This window comes from Dreissena polymorpha, chromosome 1, assembly GCF_020536995.1.
Source record: "Dreissena polymorpha isolate Duluth1 chromosome 1, UMN_Dpol_1.0, whole genome shotgun sequence".
Classification (NCBI taxonomy): Eukaryota; Metazoa; Mollusca; class Bivalvia; order Myida; family Dreissenidae; genus Dreissena; species Dreissena polymorpha.
This window is the reverse complement of record NC_068355.1, coordinates 144,329,595-144,351,702: the sequence shown is the minus strand read 5'-3', so window position 1 is coordinate 144,351,702 and position 22,108 is coordinate 144,329,595. Positions and strand designations below refer to the sequence as shown.

The 22,108-nt window shown below is 34.4% G+C and overlaps 1 protein-coding gene across 2 annotated transcripts in view; it reads left to right on the top strand.

The window, feature by feature from the left end:
* Positions 1-21,391, top strand: part of LOC127853820 (choline/ethanolaminephosphotransferase 1-like) — a 35,207-nt gene extending 13,816 nt beyond the window's left edge. The window contains exons 5-8 of one of the 2 annotated variants that reach the window (XM_052388610.1): positions 7,008-7,139; positions 13,950-14,102; positions 15,711-15,836; positions 16,048-21,391. In XM_052388610.1, coding sequence (XP_052244570.1) covers positions 7,008-7,139; positions 13,950-14,102; positions 15,711-15,836; positions 16,048-16,182 — 546 coding nt within the window. In that variant the 3' untranslated portion in view covers positions 16,183-21,391. The remainder of the gene's footprint in view (positions 1-7,007; positions 7,140-13,949; positions 14,103-15,710; positions 15,837-16,047) is intronic. The other variant, XM_052388618.1, reaches the window with a different exon arrangement.
* Positions 21,392-22,108: the final 717 nt, after the last annotated feature.

Genomic DNA, 22,108 nt, shown 5'->3' with positions numbered 1-22,108 from the left:
AAGGGATTTACTTGAAACTTGAAATATAAACAGGTGGCAAGTAGGAGAAGTGCAGTGAATAAGAACCATAACTCTATCTACCTTACTTTTTGAATTATCTCCCTATTTTTAATTTCAAAGTAAATTTTTGTCCGGAGCACAACTCTAAATCTTTTGAAGGGATTTACTTGAAACTTGAAATATAAATAGATGGCAAGTAGGAAAAGTGCAGTGACTAAGAACCATAACTCTATCTCTTTTAGTTTTTGAATTATCTCCCTTTATTATTATTCTACTCTAAAACAAATGTTCTCATATAGGCAAACCCATTTTGGCAGGGATTTGACACTACTGTGACAAGCTCTTGTTCTAGTTTATTATGCTCCAGTTAGATTTTTTGTTTTATACATTTTAACAATATCTTAATGAATTCTCCTTCTGAAGAATTGGAGGTTTATTTTTTAGCACAGTCAGTCTGTTGGATAATCTATCATAATGTTTTAGGACCATTTTGTTTGTATATGTTATCTAGGGAACACTGACCTTATTTAATGTTGTGTGCCGACTACTTGAAAGGAAAGGAAAACACTATTACATGTAATTCTCAATCATGTAGTATTCCTATAGCCACTATATAACTATATCCCTAACAATAGCATAACCACTGAGAAGCTATGGCCTAGTATCACATACTCATAAACAGTAAAGCCATGGTCTATCATCAGAAACATATAAACAGTAACCCATGGCCTAATATCACAAACGCATAAACAGTAAAGTCATGGCCTAGAATCAAAAACATATAAACCGTAAAGCCATGGCCTTGTATCACAAATACATAAACCGTTAAGCCATGGCCTAGTATCACATACTCATAAACAGTAAAGCCATGGTCTAGAATCAGAAACACATAAACAATAACCCATGGCCTAATATCCCAAACATATAAACAGTAAAGTCATGGCCTAGTATCACAAACACATAAACAGTAATGTCATGGCCTAGTATCTCATACACATAAACAGTAAAGCCATGGTCTAGTATCGCAAACTCATAAACAGTGACCCATGGCCTAATATCAGAAACACATAAAGAGTAACCCATGGCCTAATATCACAAACACATACACAGTAAAGCCATGGCCTAGTGTCAAAAACACATTAACAGTTAAGTCATGGTCTAGTATAACAAACACATAAACAGTAAAGCTGTAGCCAAGTATCACAAACACATAAAAGTATTGTATGTCCTAATATCACAAACACATAAACAGTAACCCATGGCCTAGTATCACAAATGCATAAAAAGTATAGCCATGGCCTTGAATCACAAACACATAGACAGTAAAGCCATGGCCTTGTATCACAAACACATAAACAGTGAAGCCATGACCTAGTATCACAAACACATTACTGTAAACGTATAGCAATTCGTCTGTATGAAATTTCGTGGTTTAATAAAAAACAACTTATTTGTTGACACGTAATTTCATGGATTTCACATTTTTGGGAAGACTGACCGTCATAATAATTTTATTAAAACAACAAGAGTAATAACGAAGCATAATCTGCTAATCTGTGTTGACAGCAAGACTTGAGGTTAATATGCACTGAAGCATGAAAGTGTTGCAGCTAATTTTGATAAGAGCGATAAGAGAGACAAAGCGGCGCACTTGTGGATCCACGCTCGCTAATTGCCATCAATGCTGTTTGGACAATATTTGCAATTCTCAGCGCAATCGATCCCCTAGTAGTTCAAATTGAGTAATAAGGTCCCCAAAATACAAGTGTGAAAACCGTTATGTCTCTTTTAACTTTAATTTGCACCAATTGACATATGTGATAAATCTGCAAACTGTTAATTTGACGACGTCACGTAAAAGAAAACAATCAGTTGATGTACGGTTTAAATACCGTGCCTTATTTAAAAAGTATTATTACCCAAACACTTATCAAGAAAACAACATATAGTATTAACTAGCATAGCTCATTCAAATCTCTTTCAGAATGGTTGGAAACGGGAACAGATCAGACACGTCCTAACTACTATAGCACGATTGCCCGACATGACATTCGGAAATGACCGATTTCGAATAACAAATGTATAAATATTCGTTGGTACTTGAATTCGTGGTTCAGCGGACCAACAAAATCCCCGAAAATTCGTACCACATGAAATTTAATGGTTTTACAGTAACAGTAAAGTCATGGCCTAGTATCATAAACACATAAACAGTGAAGCCATGGCCTAGAATCACAAACACAAAAACAGCAAAGCCATAGCCTTGTTTCACAAACACATAAACAGTGAAGCCATGGCCTAGTATCACAAACACATATACAGAAAAGCCATGATCTAGTATGACAAACACATAAACAGTAAAGTCATTGCCTAGTATCACAAACACATAAACAGTAAAGCCATGGCCTAGTATCACAAAACACATTAACAGTAAAGCCATGGCCTACTTTCACAAACACATAAACAGAAAAGCCATTGTCGAGTATTGTGAACATTAAAAATGTTTAGCTCTATTCAGATGATATATTAAAATAGTGTCCATTCTGTCAAGCTGTCAATATTGGTCAGTTCTCGACAATATCAGCTATAAACAGACACATCAGGGTTGAGTGAAACTCAATACTAAAAAAAACAAACATGCTATTTTAACTCTTCTCAAAAATTGAAAAAAGTTGGGTAATTGACCGATGACCTCGAGTCACGCTGTTTGTTAGATGGTTTGTCAATTATTTCACCGAAGTCTGTGGACTACACTGCTTCTACTTTTTAGAACAGATGAATTATAAACTTAAAATATGTAATCACTTTGAAATGGAAATGTTCAAGACTCTGTCAAATAAGTGTGGTGTATTAGCCTTGTTTGTTACAAAGTGCTTGTTAGCTCACCTGAGCACAACATGCTCATGGTGAGCTATTGTGATCGCCTTTTGTCCGTCGTGCGTCCGTTGTCAACATTTGCCTTGTGAACACTCTAGAGGCCACATTTATTGTCCGATCTTCATGAAACTTGGTCAGAACATTTGTCCCAATGATACCCCGACCGAGTTCGAAACTGGGTCATGCTGGGTCAAAAACTAGGTCACTAGGGAAAAAAAAAGAAAAACCTTGTGAACACTGTCGAAGTCACATTTGATACCCAATATTCATGTAACTTTGTCAAAATGTTTCACTTAATGATATGTTGGTTGAGTTAAAAAATGGTTTCGGTCCATTGAAAAACATGGCCGCTAGGGGGCGGAGAAGTATTCCTTATATGGCTATAGAGAAACCTTGTGAACACTCTAGAAGTCACAATTTTTGCCCAATCATCATGAAACTTGATCGAAACATTGGTTTCATTGATATCTCAGACGAGTTCGAAAATGGTCCAGATTGGTGAAAAAGCATGACCGCCAGGGGGGGGGGGGCAGTTTTCTCTATATGTATATTGTGCAATCTTCTTCTTGGTCAGAACATTTCTTTCCAGGATACGACGGTTGAGTTAGAAAATGGTTTGGATCGGTAAAGAAACATGGCCACCAGGGGGCAGGGCAGTTTTGCTCATATGGCTAAGGTTGAACCTTGTTAACACTCTAGGAGTCATAGTCCAATCTTCATGAAACTTGGTCTGACCATTTGTTTTTATGATAGCTAGGCTGAGTTTGAAAATGGTTTTGGTCAGTTGAAAAAAATATGGCCACCAGGCGGCGGGCAGCTTTGCTTATATGGCTATAGTGAAACCTTTTTAACACTCTAAAAGTAACATTTATAACCCAATCTTCATGGAACTTGGTCTGAAGATTTGTTCTATTGATAGCTTGGCTGAGTTCGAAAATGGTTACGGTTTGTTGAAAAACATGGCCGCCAGGGTAGCGGCAGTTTTCACAATATGACTATAATAAAACCATGTTAACATTCTAGTTGTAATTCGGATCTTGGTGCACAATGATGATGATGATGATGATGATGATTATGATGATACTGGTAATGGATTCAGAAACATTAACCACAACCCAAATATCTAATTATAATTTTTGCATTACTCAAATTAATTATTGCCATTACTTATGATTGTTATCTATATCTTTGCAGAAATTTAACATAGTGGTATAAACAATAAAACAACAAGAAGCATTATATATGAATCTTATTTGATTTTTCATTCACTTATCCGAGGCTACTCTCTATAAAACTCATTTATACCTGTGCCTGCATTGTTGCCAGCTGGTAATTGTGTAACACTCCTGAAAATTGACCCCAATTAACTGGGCACTATTTGTGTTGATGTCAGATGGAAACCATTCATCAGATAGATAAGACATTACAACTTGAAATGTTTTACCCCTACAATTTTCAGTTAGTCAGTAGTTTGTGTGTGATTATGAAAGATGTGTGGTTTTAGCAGGTTTACTTGTTGTTTCAATTGGAAATATCAATGCAAGGTGAGTCCTAAAATTGTTCCAGTTGTTTAAAAACACTTTGTCAAAATGTGAACAATTTGGTAGTAAAAAAAACAACAACTTATCACATCTTTTAAGAAGCACTTACAACTGTTTGCAGAAAAGTTGATTTGCATTTGTTTTTGCAAAAATAATGTATTTATGCTACAGATTTTTTGTGCATTTAAATTACAAATAGTTTGATAGTTGTTTTGATATGATACATTTTCAAATGTCTTGTGTGTGTTTACTTCTATATTTTCACACATTTATAACTATAAGAAAGATCAAGTGATGTTTTGTACTATAAAAGAAGATCAATATTGAATTTCTAGTAGCTTTACATATTCTCATACTCTTACTTTTTTATAACTGACTTTGATATATGATAACAATTCAACATATTTTATTTAATTATGCAAAAACTATTTTATAAAAACACAATCTCTTGAACAAAAACGATTGTTTTCAGTATCTAAAAGTGTTCTTGCTAAACAGATTTTAAACAGTCATCCCCTATCAGATGCTGAGTTGCTTATCTCATGATCTCAAATTTGGACTACAATTTGTTGAAAAATGTACTTCCATTTTTTTTTGCTGATGCTCATTATTAAATTACTGTCCTCATATTACTTTTATCCAAAATAATAGCTTTGTTGCAACGGGTAACAAATGTCTATTTAAAAAAAATTGTACTCACACACACACAAAACTACTGATAACGCATATATGTATATATCTGCCGAAACAGCCAACCTTTTCTTTTCACTTTTGATCCATCTAGTAACATGACCGCCAGGGGGGGGTCATTTTCCTTATATTTTTATACTGAAAAAGCCTGTGAACACTCTAAAAGTCACATTTTTTGGCTAATCATCATGAAACTTGGTAGGTTTTATTGATATGTCGGATGAGTTTGAAAATGGTCGTGATCAGTGGAAAAACATTGTCGCCAAGGGATGGGGCAGTTTTCTCTATATGTTTGTAAGAAGCATTTTTCAGGGCTAGCGCTGGCCCAAAATTTCTTTGAGCCAACCAGACTTTGTTTTTTCGGCGCGCGAAAAGTGGTTTTGAAATAATAATATATACTATCAACTTGTTCATATTTCTTTTTATGACAACAAGGGCATATCACATACAATATAACATGCAGTTTTCAATATAGAAATAATTATTATGGTACTTTTCTAAGTACAAACATAAGTTAATATGTACATGTACACTTAACAGTGGAGTAATTTGTCCCAAATTTGAAATCCTGAAAATTAGCCCGGGTGTCTTAGAACCAGGAACCCAACAGGAATAAATGGCAAAGCCCCCCACCCCACCCAGAGACTTACAAATTGTTCTTTGTTATAGTATTTCCAATTGCAATATCAAGTGAATACAATTCGAAATAATATAAACCCCATCGCCTGTAATACCGCATGTGTATTCGGCATTCTATTTCTTCTTTAAAGAACTCCGAAAATTAATTTAAATCAGCGAAAAATAATGTATCCGAAAACGACAGTTATATGAATTGTACGCGTTCTGCACTTGAAATAAAATTTGAATATCGTTTGATTGCAGAAAATGAAAATTGGTAGCCTAGCAAATACGTAATAAATATACCATTTAGTTGACATTTTTCTTTACAATAGCATAGCTTGTGGGTAAAACAACTTATTAAATTATCACCTTTTATTTCAAACGATAACGTCGATAATCAGTCAGAAAGGTGTAACATCATCAACATGGAACTAATTATTTAATGATCATACTTTAATTCAGATCGATAGTCTGTACACAGGTCTAAAGTGATCACCTGAGAAATTATTTATTGTTGCTCTTGTCATTTGTTTATCTTTAAATACGACGTTTGCCATTGGCCGATAAATTGTTGGCAGACGACAATATCAACTGTGTATTCCAAGCGTCTACACATGATTGACCCAAAATTATGTGTGAGCGAACTCAATGTTGATTGGCCAGCTACCACGTGCGCTTCAATAACAATAAGGTCAAGCGATGTCTCATGTTCTGGTGCAGACCGGTTTTCGTTTATTGTTCAATTTGCGAACACTTTTAATGAAACAAAGAGAAAACTATAGAAAACCAGTCTGGATTTAAATGGCGGATAATTTCAATGAAGATTTGCGAGATTTTAGAATTTTCGCAAATCAGAATTTTCTTGAGCCAATTTCTCAATATTTTCGCAAATGGCTCAAATGGCGAACGACAGCGCGAGCCATGATTTTTGTATTATATATTTAAAAACATCTGGATATTAAAAACATGGCCACCAGGGTGGGTGGGGTAATTTTCTATATAGGCCTATTGTGAATACTTTGGAACACCTTATTTTGAAGTCAATCTTGTCATACTAATAGTTTGAAATATTTGCTGAAGAGTTTTCATGTTTGTTTCTTTCCATCTAAGTCTCTCAGTTGAGCGACCCAGTGCCCTTTGGGGCCTCTTGTTTTTTTTTAGTTCTCCATTGTTTTCACAGAACTTTGACAGATTATTTGAATAAAGTGATATAAATTATATGGTTATAATAGGTAAGTTAGTTTCAGTATGTAATGATGCATATTTATCAAATTTCAGCTTCCTGTTGTTGGTGTACCACTTCGCTACTTATGTGCCTTAGGAAGCTGGTTGCCGTCAATGTACTTCATATTTAAAACATCGCAACTCATCCTGCAGGGTGGTGTGGGCAAGAACAAAAGTACAGTCGCTGTAAGTAATGAAAGTGATCGTTTTGTGTGGCAAACATTATGAATATTGGAGAAGGTTGATGTATAGAGGATATTGTTTTTGCATCCAGTTTTATTAAATTAACATTTTTATGCCCCCCTTCGAAGAAAAGGGGGTTTATTGCTTTGCTCATGTCGGTAGGTCGGTCGGTACGTCCGTCCACCAGGTGGTTGTCATACGATAACTCAAGAACGCTTGGGCCTAGGATCATGAAACTTCATAGGTACATTGATCATGACTCGCAGATAATCCCTATAGATTTTGAGGTCACTAGGTCAAAGGTCAAGGTCACGGTGACAAAGAGGGGGTATATTGCTTTGCTCATGTCGGTAGGTCGGTCGGTACGTCCGTCCACCAGGTGGTTGTCATACGATAACTCAAGAACGCTTGGGCCTAGGATCATGAAACTTCATAGGTACATTGATCATGACTCGCAGATGACCCCTATTGATTTTGAGGTCACTAGGTCAAAGGTCAAGGTCACGGTGACCCGAAATAGTAAAATGGTTTTTTTGAATGATAATTCAAGAATGCATACGCGGCCAACAGGGCACACTCTAAACAATATTACTGACGCAACTGGTCTGTAATCCTAAATCTATAATTATCAGTCCAATGAAACATCATCCTTTTAGTAAAATACAGTGGATCAGTAAAAATATTATCAGAATATGAGATTTTTTGTATATTTTGTATATTAAATATTGTGTTTATGTTTTATTTTGTTGATTAATATAAATATAACCAGGACAGGTGAGGTAATTCACTACAGGGGAAACAAATGCAATAAGTTTAAATTTATTGTTACAGATTTGCCTCCCTTGTAATATATTTAAATTTTACCAAATGTAAGGCTAACTGCATTTTTGTAATGCATACTACTACTACTACTACTACTGCTGCTGCTGCTGCTGCTGCTTCTACTACTACTACTTCTACTACTACTTCTACTACTACTACTACTACTACTACTACTACTACTACTACTTCTTCTACTGCTACTACTACTACTACTACTACTACTACTACTACTACTACTACTGCTTCTCTACTACTACTACTACTACTACTACTACTACTACTACTACTACTACTACTACTACTACTACTACTTCTACTACTACTCTTCTACTACTACTACTACTACTACTTTTACTACTACTACTACTACTACTACTACTACTACTACTACTACTACTACTACTACTTCTACTACTACTACTACTACTACTACTACTACTACTACTACTATTTCTTCTGCTACCACCACCACCACCACCACCACCATTCACAGTTACAAAAAACGTATTCACACAATGGCTGCTACTACAACTTATAGCCCATATAGGGGGGCATGCATGTTTTACAAACAGCCCTTGTTGTTAGTAAATTTACAAAATAAATATTTTCTCCATATGGTATGGAATCACAAAATGATGATATAGCTCTACAATGTTGGCCTGGCACTTGTGAACTCCATAAAGCATCAATTATGTTTTTCTAAAACAAAAATTGAATTTCTTTGTTCACATAATGCAAAAGTTAACTTAGGCAGAGGTATTCCTCAATTAATTTAGATCACTTTCAGTTCAGGAACTAAAATATTTATCATAACAGTATTATAATCTCACCTAATCACAAAGTGATCATGGTGAGCTTATGTGGTTGGTGGCCCTTGTGTATCTCTCGTAAGTATATTGTCAACATTGGGTTCTCACAACATCTCCTCCTAAATTGCTGGACAAACTTTGATGAAACTTCACAGAAATAATCCTTTTTTTAAATGGTAAAATAGTTCTGGTTTGCTTCAAATGTAGGTCACCATAGCTACATGTATACATAATTTTTCAAAGTTGAAACTTAAACAATCTTCTATGAAGCCGCACATCTCAGAGGTCTTATATTTACTTTCGTTTGTAACATGGTCCTGTGGTCTTCCATTAAGATTGTTCAAGTTATGCCCCTGGAGTCGAAACTGGCTATTCCACAGCGGCCATATGATTTAATTAGATTTATTTTGTAAAATTATCACAACGGTCAGTGAAAAATAAATACGTTCAACAATGTGCAGCGGTGAGTCAAGGGAGTAGTCAACATGGCTGTTGTAGGCAGGTGACAGCTGTACTCAGGTGACCACTTTGTAGATGCCTGGTTAGATACAGTACAGCCAACACGGAACAAACGTATTTCGCGATCCGAAACGAGTCGATGCCGCGTCAGTCGTTGAAGCCGCGTCAGTATGCGGTGAAGCTTCGCACCTGTCCGCCGAGGCATGCCGCGATCCGCGACATGATGCCGAGTCGATGCGAATCATGAAATAAAAAATCTTTTTAAAATTATTAGTTACAAGTAGTTAACAAATTTTGAAAGAACAATTATAATAATAATTAAAATCATAATAAATTTATTGTGCGCGGATTGTTTTAGCATATACATGTAAGCAAAGTTAATGTGTCTGGCCAGTTAAGTTTGTTTCCCGCCTGTAGTGTATGTATTTCACACATTAACAAGGTCACGTAATTATGTTTTCGCACATACACATGGTCAAGGCTCCAGCATATGGTGGATTTATAAATTTATTGCATGTTGATTTTGCTATTATATTTAAGCTGAGAAAATTAGCAGTTTGAAGCCACATCAAAAATCAAGACGGTGAAGACGTATTTGTTGTTTTGTTAATTATCAGCTTAACTATTGTTTGAATATGCGTATATAAACACGTTTTATTTTGTTCATATTATACAGTTTATATCGCTAATAATTACCCGATAATCCCATATATTCCAGTTTTAAAGCAAATGCTGGTAAATATTTACAATACACAAACATTCTCCATATTTCCTTAAGTATCAAATACATTTTGGCATTTGTTACTATTTAAAGAGATGATGAAATAACGTCTAATCGGGGCGTTTTTTTTCCACTGAACACGCGATTTACGCCTGACGTGATGTTCATGTATTTATACAACACAAAATACACCCACACTTTCCAAACGACGTTCTACATGTCTGCATAATTTTTGTGCGCTTTTTATGAAACAAAGGATATTTTAGCACTGTTTATTTGACGCTAGAATTTGCCAAAGGTCGCGTTAGCATTAAAATTCGGAAGTGTGTTTCGGATTACAAATTTAATAATGATAATTTGATAATCGAACGAAACATTAACAGTTGCACGTTATTAATTTAACGATAATTTGTTAAAGCGCATAACTTGTCATCTCGCTTATTAAAACGTGAAAATAATAATTATGAAACCAGCGTAAATCTTGGTTTCTACGCTACACATACATGTATTTACATGTAGGTGGATATCTTTTCACTCCATCCGCCGCGTAGGTATGCTGCGGATTAACTCCGCAAAAGTACTCGAGGTTAATACAGACTCGGCGTCGTTGCGCGGATCGATGTCGAGTGCCATGGCGATACGCGGCGTCAACACACGATTCAGCCGCCGCGTACTAATAATCTGGCCGTGGCGTAGCCGCGGATTATGTTTGTGCCGCGTTGGCTGTACTGTAATAGTATCATTCTCATTGAAACAAACAGACAACAAAAGTTTAAAAAATATTGTTAAATGAACAGTATTTTTGCATGTTCATGCAAACAACCACAAAAGCATATCATAATTTATCTTAAATAAGAGGCATGGTTTAATGACATAGATGACATAATTTCACTATGCATTTATGCAACACATGATTCCATTGCAATTTCATATAGTCCATATAACCGACTCCCAGAGCCTTTGATCATTTGGGTTATAAAGCTGAGAGTTGATATATTGCAACTACAGTCACATGCAGACTTGTTCCATGGTCAAACAGTTCCCCACATTTCACTTGCTCCTCTAAAGTGAGGAACTTGTGTGTACAACTCATTGTTACCCTGTGATTTAAATATCATATTGCATGTAAAGTTGATGTGTACGCTACAAAGCTCATTTAAGTAATAAGTATGTTATTTTCAAATCCATATATAATTATGTAATTACTACCTCAATTTTTGTTAGTAATAATAAGTAGTCATTTAAATACAGGTAGTTATAATTATTTAAAACGTTTTACATACTCTCACATAATGTATTTTGAAGATTGCCCCATTATAATCCCAGGAAAACAAACCCTAATTTTTTTGTTTTTTTTTAGCTCACCTGATTGCTCAGGTGAGCTTTTGTGAATTGTCTATGTCCGTCTGTCTGTCCGTCCATTAACATTTGCTCGTAAACACTCTAGTGGCCACATTTATGGTCCGATCTTCATGAAACCTGGTCAGAAGCTTTGTCCCAATGAAATCTCGGTCGAGTTCGAAACTGGGTTGTGCCGGGTCAAAAACTAGGTTACTAGGTCAAAAAAAAGAAAAAACTTGTAAACACTGTAGAAGTCACATTTTATGCCCAATCTTCATGTAACTTTGTCAAAATGTTTGTCTTAATGCTATGTTGGTTGAGTGTCTGGTCCGTTGAAAAACATGGCCACCAGTGGGCGGGGCAGTTTTCCTTATTTGGCTAAAGAGAAACCTTGTAAACACTCTAGAAGTCACAATTTTCGCCCAATCATCATGAAAGTTGGTCAAAACATTGGTTTTATTGATATCTCGTACAAGTTCGAAAATGGTCCAGATATGTTAAAAAACATGGCCGCCAGGGCATTTTTCTCTATATGTATATAGTGAAAACATGTGAACACTCTAGAAGTCTCATTTTTGGCCCAATTTTCATGAAATTTGGTCAGAACATTAGTTTTCTTGATATGAGAGTTGAGTTCAAAAATGGATCCGGTCAGTTGAATTACATGGCTGCCGGGGGGGGGCAGTTTTCTTATATTTATATAGTTAAAAAGGCTTGTGAACACTCTAGAAGTCACAGTTTTTGCCCAATCATCATGAAACTTGGTGAAAAGATTGGTTTTATATATATCTCAGATGAGTTCGCAAATGGTCCAGATCGGTTATAAAAAAAAACATGGCTGCTAGAGGGGGCAGTTTTCCTTATGTGGCTCTAGAGAGAAACCTTGTGATCAAACACTATAGAAGTCACATTTTTTGCCTAATCATCGTGAAACTTAATCAATACACTGTTTTTTTTTTTATTGATTTCTCTAACAAGTTGGAAAATGACTCAGATCGGTGAAACACACTTTTTAGCTCACCTCATCAAAGTTGCTGAAAGATCTCAGTCAAGTTTGATAATGAGCAAAATCACATAATTAATGCCATAATTATTACTCTTAGATTGTCCAAATTTTCATTATATTATACAAAATCCTTGTAAACACTCTAGAGGTCACTATTTTGTTTTATATGAATCTTGGTCATAATATTTATGTTTGTAAGCAAAGTTTGATGTTTGATAAGGGGGGTCAACTCAAATATAGGTCACCAAGTCAAATCTTACAAAAACAAAAACACTCCATACGCCAGAGTTTTGGTTCAATAATGATGAAAGTTGAAACTTAACCAGGATGTTTGTCTGGACAATATCTAGGTCAAATTTTGACGTTTGGTAAAGATTGAATGAACCCACTCCTCTCAGGTGAGTGAACTAGGGCCATCTTGGCCCTCTTGTTATTGTCAACCGCATTAATTGTAAGAGGCATTTCACAATCAGATTCATAAGCTGCAAATTGACACACAATTAGGGTTATGAGGTCAGAGGTAAAAGACAACAACGCAGATTGATTTTAGTGTTTATTTTTTGCATCTCACAATGACTGCATCTTGACTGCTTAATACATCACTTGGCTTTTGGATTGAAACATACTGAGTGTTGGTCGCTATAGCCAGATTACAGTTATACTTAGGTGTAATGTAAAAATGATATACGTCGTAGGGAATCTGGACTGAAACTATAGCAAGGTGACGACCATAATATTGTGACCGCTAAGCAAGGTTGGACTGTTGCAGGTGTGTAAAATTGTATTCTGATAGTTGTCCTCTTCAAAGTTGTTAAGATTATGCCCCTAGGTCATAATAGGCAGGTACAAGGGTTTGCCATATTTAGAAAGACGTGTATAGTAAATAACTGTAAAAAAATCCTTTGTGAAACTTCAAAGTTCAGATGTAAAATATTTTTAGTATAACATGGTATTGTGGTCTTAAAACAAGTCTATTCAAATAAAACCCCTGGGGTTTAAATTGGCCTCACCCCACATGTTACCTGATTTATATAGACTAATATAGTAAGTAACCTTAAAAATGTTTTCTTCAACCCAAATGATCAGGGGTAAAATATTTGGTGTGTAACATATTCTAGTTTTCCTCTTCAAAGGTTGTTCAAACCCTGCTTTTAGGGTCATAACTGTCTACAAACCAAGGGTGATATGATTTATATACATGTACACTTTTATATTAAATTACTTTTAAAATGTCTTCTCTAAAACCATGAGTCCCAGATCTTGATATTTGGTTCGGAACGTAAAATTGAGGTCTTAAATAAAGATTGTTCAAATCATAAACCTGGGTAAGGAGCTGGCATAGCCTATTACACATGTGAGCGATCAAGGGCAATCATCGCCCTATAATAATGTATTGTTTTTAAATCTGTCAGTCCCAGATTTATATTGCTAATCTAACGCATGCCAAAAAGTTGACTTTTCAAAAAGAAAACTTAAACATAAAATCAGGTATTTGATCAAAAGTTTTTAGTACTGTCTCAGTAAAGTAAAATCTAAGCTATGTTAATGGTTATACCAATCCTCAGTCCTGTCCCACTCTGTGGTAAATGTCTATGATATTTTCAGATGGCATGCTCTGCTTTATGGTTCTTCAAATGTGACTTTTGTTTTTTTAGGGTTCCAGCACTATTTTCCCAGTGCTGCCAATCGGTCTCCTGTTAGCCCTTCAAGTCATTATAGCCAACAAGACATCTGTATATGTCGACCAGCCCTGTTTATATCTGCTCAGCTTTGGATTCGTCTATTCTAAAATCACAAATAGTCTTGTAGTAAGTAATGTCCCGTCATCTTTTTAAGCTCTCTTGTTTTACTTTTAGTCGTGAAAAATAGTTAGCCCCCATTCATATTGAATAAAGGTATGCACAACTTATAATTTAGTCAATTTACAAATCCTCTTGGACTTTGACATGTTTAGCTAGACATTTATATACATGTATGGCAAATGCAAGGTATTCTACTTGGGTCAGTATCATTCTCTAAGATAGGTTGACGTTTTTATGTTGGCTATTTCATCATGAATGATTCCACATATTTAATAAATGCTGTTGGCTAATATTGATGACTATTTTTATATTTGTCAAAATTGTGGTCCTTTTTGCACTTGAAAATGTGCCCATTTACTAAATAGGTTTTAACATTTGTAATAAGCTGGTTACTCACAAATGGCTTGAGATTTTCTTTGGAACTGACATTGAAAACTAATCTGGGTCACAGTTGCCTCCAAAAAACGAGTAGACACAGTGAAATCTTAAAATATCCATATTTATGCTTCAATCTTGATCAACTTAGAAGGATTGTTTCTTTTGGCAAAGGCTGTTTATGAATCAATGTCATGTGCATAAAATACAAGGTCACCTGTTCATATCTTAGATAAACCTTGTTACCACTCTATAAGCCATATTTATGACTCAATCATCATCATCATCGTCTACAAACTAGGTCCTCTGGTCAAATTTAAAACAAAAAACTTTCTCTCTAAGGGCAAAATTTATTACTCAAGAATGATGAAAATTGATCAGAATTTTTAATATGACAATATCTAGGCCAAGTTTGTATCTGGATCAGATGGGTCTAAACACTAAGGTCACCAGGTCAAATCTGATTTACAACTTAATACCACTCTAGGGCCACACATAGGATTAAGTTTTTATGAAACCTGTTCAGAATGTTAATCTTGACAATATGCAGGCTATTTTTTAATCTTGGACAAGTGTGGTCATAAACTAGATCACCTCATCAAGTTTTCGGGAATGGGTGTCTGTGAAAATCATGGCTTTTTTATGCCCCCTTCTTCGAAGAATATTAAAGTATATTGTTTTTGGCCTGTCTTTCATTCTGTCACAAAACTTTAACCTTGGTTAAAGTTTGATAACTTTTGCAATATTGAATATAGCAACTTCATATTTGGCATGCATGTGTATCTCATGGAGCTGCACATTGTGAGTGGTGAAAAGTCAAGGTCAGGTCATCCTTCAAGGTCAAATATCATTATATTTTTCTTTCCTAAAACTTTACCCTTCGTTAAAGTTTTGTCTTAACTTTTTGAATATTGAAGATAGCAACTTGATATTTGGCATGCATGTGTATCTCATAAAGCTACACATTTTGTGTTGTGAAAGGTCAAGGTCATCCTTTAAGGTCAAAAGTCAAAAAATACAATCCAAGGGAAGTAATAAGCTTTAAAAGGGAGATAATTTCTAAACCTACCAAATGATACATTGAAATTGTATTTTATAGGGGGCATTGTGTTTCTGACAAACACATCTCTTGTTGTTCATAATGTAATAGCCCAAATCTCTTTCTTTTAATTCTGCTGTCATCAGTAATCGTTCCATCACTACTCCAGCCATGAATGCAGATGTCTATTTGTACTGCAGGTGGCGCACATGACTAAAAGTGAAATGCACCTGCTAGACTGGAGTCTTCTGGGGCCAATGATGCTCTTCATGAACCAATACTTCAACTCCAAATTTAATGAATACATCCTTTTATGGATTGTTTTTGTAAGATTTCCATTTACCAATGACATTTAATGGTAGAACAGATTTTCTCAACAATTTAGTTTTTGGTCATCATGGTTTACATAGACCATTTTTAATTATTTTAATAAATCTACTTACTTTTTGGATGACATTTTTTGAACTAAAAAAAGTTCTTAACCCAGTATCAGTCTTTTAACACAACAATTTTTAAATGTACTCTTATGTTTTGCAGATATATAGTCTTCAGAACTGGTTGACATACAATTATAACGTGTGTCGAGAAATATGTGCTCATCTTAACATCTACTGCTTCAACATCACAGAAAAACCAAATGGAGAGCGCAAAACCAGTGACAAAGACAAATAATTCAGTGGTCTAGCCTACAACAACATGCTCACGTATGAAAGCAGATTGCACTTACTATATAGTTTCTATAACATGTATTACATCTTTGTATAAAAGCTTTGAAAGCTCAAGTCCTTTTGAGTCATATTTATATTGTCTATGTTTGTACTAGTAATTTTATCAAATATCTTATAAAATTGTTTCTGTTGTACTGGTCTGTTATTATACCCAGGAAGTTACATTCTCCTTCAACCAGCCCGGTAAATTTTCAGATGTTTTTTAGTGTAAAGGAATGTTGCTTAAGTTAAAATGTGTATTATTTACTTGCCTTCCACAAGTTTTCATTTCTGCTTTGATACTCTTTTTAAACATGTTTTATTTTCCATTCATTATATTTTAAATCTTGTTTGTTTTATTTAAAGAATTTAATTGTGAACAGTTTAAATTTTGAGTTGCTTACATAATCAAATATCTTTAGAACACTTATAAACTTAGATTACTGTGCAGTGGACTGCACAGGCTAATCTGGGACAACACTTTACACATGTGCATTAAACCCCCTTTTCACAGAGCATGGCCCAATTTAGAGAAAAACACGAGTGTTGACTCAGAAACTTGAGTTGGATTGGGGTATTGAGCTGTTATATTGTTTGTTAGCAGTTGACACGCAGACTTAGGTTGGGATATCATTTAGAGCCAGTTGCATCAAAGGGAATGTTACTCAAAATCTAAAAATGTTTTATAAGCAATAACTTATTTCGGAATCGATGTTTTGTGCGGTCATTTCCTGTGTCGGCAGCTGAGATGCAGACCTTGCTTGCAAAGATAGCTAAAGTCTTCCATATTAATTGGAGTAATTGAAAAAAAAGTATTTTCTTGGCATTGTCTTATTTCTTGTTTTTAGCACAACGTGCTCATGGTGAGCTTTTGTGATCGCCTTTTGTCTGTCATGCGTCGTCCGTTGTGCGACGTCAACATTTGCCTTGTTCACTCTCTAGAGGCCACATTTATTGTCCAATCTTCATGAAGTTTGGTCAGAAGATTCGTTTCAATGATATCATGGATGAGTTCGAAAATGGTTACGTTTGCCTGAAAAACATGGCTGCCGAGGGGCGGGGCATTTTTCCTTATATGGCTTTAGTAAAATCTTGTTAACACTCTAGAGGTCACATTTATTTTCCGATCTTCATGAAACTTGCTTAGAAGATTTGTCCCACTGATATCTTTGATGAGTTTAAAAATGGTAACCTTTGCTTGAAAAACATGGCTGCCAAGGGGTGGGGCATTTTTCCTTATATGGCTTTATATGGCTATAGTAAAATCTTGTTGACACTCTAGAGGTCACATTTATTATCCAATCTTAATGAAACTTGGTCAGAAGATTCATCCCAATAATATCTTGGACGAGTTCGAAAATGATGCCGGTTGGTTGAAAAACATGGCCACCAGGGGGCGGGGCATTTTTCTTTATAGTGCTTTCGTAAAACTTTGTTAACACTCTAGAGGCCACATTTATTGTCCAATCTTAATGAAATATGGTCAGAAGATTTGTCTTAATGATATCTTGGATGAGTTCGAAAATGGTTACATTTGCTTGAATAACATGGCCGCCAAGGGGCGGGCATTTTACCTTATATGGCTATATACATGTAAGGCTATAGTAAAATCTTGTTAACACTCTAGAGGCCACATTTATAGTCTGATCTTCATGAAATTCGGTCAGAAGATTCATCCTAATAATATCTTGGGCGAGTGTAAAAATGATGCCAGGTTGGTTGAAAAACATGGCCACCACAGGGACGGGGGCTATTTTCCTTATATGGCTATAGTAAAACCTTATTAACACTCTAGAGATCACATTTATTTTCCGATCATCATGAAACTTGGTCAGAAGATTTGTCCCAATGATATCTTGGATGAGTTCGAAAATGGCTTTGGTTGCTTTTTAAACATGGCCACCAGGGGCGGGGCATTTTTCCTTTTATGGCTATACATGTATATGGCTTTAGTAAAACCTTGTAAACACTCTAGAGGCCACATTTATTGTCCAATCTTCATGAAATTAGGTCAGAAGATTGGTCTCAATGACATCTTGGATGATTTGGAAAATAATTATGTTTGCTTGAAAAAATGGCTTCCAAGGGGCGAGCATTTTTCCAATCTTTATGAAATTTGGTCAGAAGATTCATCCCGATAATATCTTTGATGAGTTCAAAAATGATGCCTGTTGGTTAAAAAAATTGCTGCTAGGGGGCGGGGCATTTCTCCTTATATGGCTATAGTAAAACCTTGTTAACACTCTAGAGGCCACATTTATTTTCCGATCTTCGTGAAACTAGGTCAGAAGATTTGTCCCAATAATATCCTGTTATCTCAGGCGAGCGACTTTGGACCTTTCAGGCCCTCTTGTTATTTATAAATCCTCATCTGTTTGTTTGCATGTTCTACATAACTACTACAGCTTTTCAATTACAAACATTTCTTTATAGTCAAAATAATAGGTGATTGGCAGGAAACATTCTTTACACTATCAAAGCTGAGGAATATTTGAGTGGACTCTTTTCAAAAGCGACCTATTTGAATCTTGAGCTTTTTGTAACACACATTTTTGGGAATCGTGTTTAAAAAATATTGCACACTGTATATGTTTATATATTGAATTATATACTCAAAGCATTGCCATTTTGGTAAATGGCGTTACATTTTAAATTATTATTTCATACTTGAATCGTGCCATATAAACACATTAATCTCAGGTTAAAATCTACTTTTACTTGGATTTATATCTATGTTTAAGTAGTATATTTTGTGCTGTAACATAAATGTGTGGCTTTTCTGACAGCAAATAGTATGATTGATCATATATCTTACTGATTAATGTTAAGAGTTAACAGTTAAGTAACTTAAAAATATTACTCTGCATTCCATATTTAGTATAATGAAAGAATGCTATGTACTTTTATCTTATCAATTAAAAAATGCAATGATCTTAATGCACCTATCGTTCTTTTATTTCAATACAAGTCTTAAAACAGTATATGAGTTAAATGGAAAGTTTCTATTAAAATGGCTGTGTCACTTAAATCATTATTTTATAATATGACTTCATTTGATATAAGTCATATATATATATATTATATCAAATGAAGTCATATTATAAAATAATGATTTAAGTGAACTGACATTTTGCATATTCATATGCAGTGTATAAGAAGGTTCTGTTTTTTTTATTTTAATAAAAATGCTCATTGAAGTACATGTATAGTCTACTTTGATTTGTTGATCTATTTTGTTTTTCTAAAAGATTTGCTGTACATTTTAAAGCAACAATCAGAGAATGAACATCATTATTTTATTAACCTACATCATAACATGAAACTTGTAAGTTTTATTTAAAATGATTACACAAATGTATCATTTTAAGTATTACATTCCATACAGAAATAACAAGAAATTGGAAAACATATATGTAGCCTGTAAGTCAATAGGACTTTTCCAAACATTATTTATGAAATTTTATCTATTTAAAAATATTCATTAATTTAATGTCAGAAAAATATGTTCGGACTGGTGGCATTTATGTAGTGATTTGTTTCATACTTATATGTTGAAGCTTAAAAAATTAGTTTGACTAAAAAAACGGGTTAGTAAAATATTTATTCTATATATAATATGATTTTACTTGTTTCATACTTATATGTTGAAGCTTAAAAAATTAGTTTGACTAAAAAAACGGGTTAGTAAAATATTTATTCTATATATAATATGATTTTACTATATTATCAATTAATTGTTTGTAAGCAACTCTGTCTAAATGTCTATCCAGGATACACATTCGAATATGTCAGTAGTATTTCATTTAGCACATCTCAAGAATTTTATTGTTTTATAAGTGTTGAGACAGAAATTAATATGTTTAGGTATGTCTGTAATTAAACTCTGTGAAAGGTGTACCAAGGGTAACTGTAGAACGTTTGATTTGTCTTGCACTGCTCAATTTTAGTTGTACATGCAATAATATTGGTATAAATGAATTGCAGTGCAAGGAAGGAAATATAGGGTAATTAGATTGTCTTGTGTTGTCTTTTGTTTTCAGCAAACACAGCTTAATATACTTCTCAAAATTTGCTAAGGATCACTTTTTATAGTATGTGTAATTTGAAGTTTACCCCTAGCTAGATTCAGCCAGCGTCACGCATCAATAATAAATCAATACATAAAAATAAAATCAAAAACACCCATTCTAATATCAAAACCTGCAAAATAACAATTTAAATTAAATTAAATTGAAGATAATTTAAAAATATAAAGTAATCCTTAGCAAATTTTGAGTAGTATATGTGCTTCTTTTTAACAGAAATAGTTTCAGACAATCTGGTGCATTATTCTGTAATTTGTAACTTAATTGCATGCAAAATAGATGTCAAGTTGTGCAGCAAAGGACTTTAGACTGTCTCAAAGGTATTAATCATAATGTCTGACAAATGTAAAAGCATCAGTCTATCATCAATGTACGTTCTTTAAGAAGCTCTCTCATATTCACTGTCATGCATACATTTTTAAACAAGCCATTTTATAAAACAAGCCATTTTATAAATTTGTTTGAATCCATTGTTCTACAGATGTGCTAGATACCATTTCATTGGCATACATTACCATTTACCCTTGCATTACTAGTCTAAAATAATACAATGTCCTTAAATTTCTTGCTAGATTTGATGTAAATTATTTATTTATGCATAAGTTTTTATGAAAATGCTAACCAACTGATCCAGTTTTAAGATGCTTTAAATATTATGTGTAATAATTATGTATAACTGTTACTATATAATACACTATAGTTCCAACACATTGTCATTAATCAATTTTATTCTCAAAAATGCATTGTCATGGTTTTGTTAAGTGACTTCAAAATATAAAAAAAAGCAAACATACTAAACATGTCCAAAAAATGTGATCCAAATAATTGATACAAAGTCTGTCAATGTATATGCAGAGTAAATTTTATGACTGTAAATTCTGATGCATACATACTGTATGTATTTAGCATGAATTATTTGTATAAATCAAACTGTGGTATGTTACTGTTTTTATGGTTTTAGGCAAAACTATTTTATTTTGTTAATATATAGCATCACTGAATGTTCTACAATGAATTCAGAATTAGATGTAAGTGAGCAGTGTTTATGTTATCCATGACTGATCCTTGAAAATATATTTTAAAATATGATTTTGTTGTCAATTCATTATTAAATCAGTCAGTTGTAAAGATGCCCTTTAAACATAGAAAAAACCTGCAAACAATACATTGTTTTGTTCTGGGAGCACTGGGCTTGATGTATATGGGTAAAGTGATGTCCAGATGAGCCTGTGCAGTCTGTGTAGGCTTATCAGGGACAACATTTTCAACTTTTATTTTATTTTTTTTGTAAAAAGGAAGTCTCTTCTTATCAAAACTCCAGTTAAGGCAGATAGTGCTGTCTCAGATAGTGCTGTCTCAGATAGTGCTGTCTCAGATAGTGCTGTCTCAGATAGTGCTGTCTCAGATAGTGCTGTCTCAGATAGTGCTGTCTCAGATTAGCCTTTGATGACTGCACAGGCTGTTATGGGACGACCCTTTATGCTGAAAAGGTTATTATGGGACGACCCTTTATGCTGCAAAGGTTATTATGGGACGACCCTTTATGCTGCAAAGGTTATTATGGGATGACCCTTTATGCTGCAAAGGTTATTATGGGACGACCCTTTATGCTGCACAGGCTATTATGGGATGACCCTTTATGCTGCAAAGGTTATTATGGGACGACCCTTTATGCTGCACATGCTATTATGGGACGACCCTTTATGCTGCACAGGCTATTATTGGACGACCCTTTATGCTGCAAAGGCTATTATGGGATGACCCTTTATGCTGCACAGGCTATTATGGGATGACCCTTTATGCTGC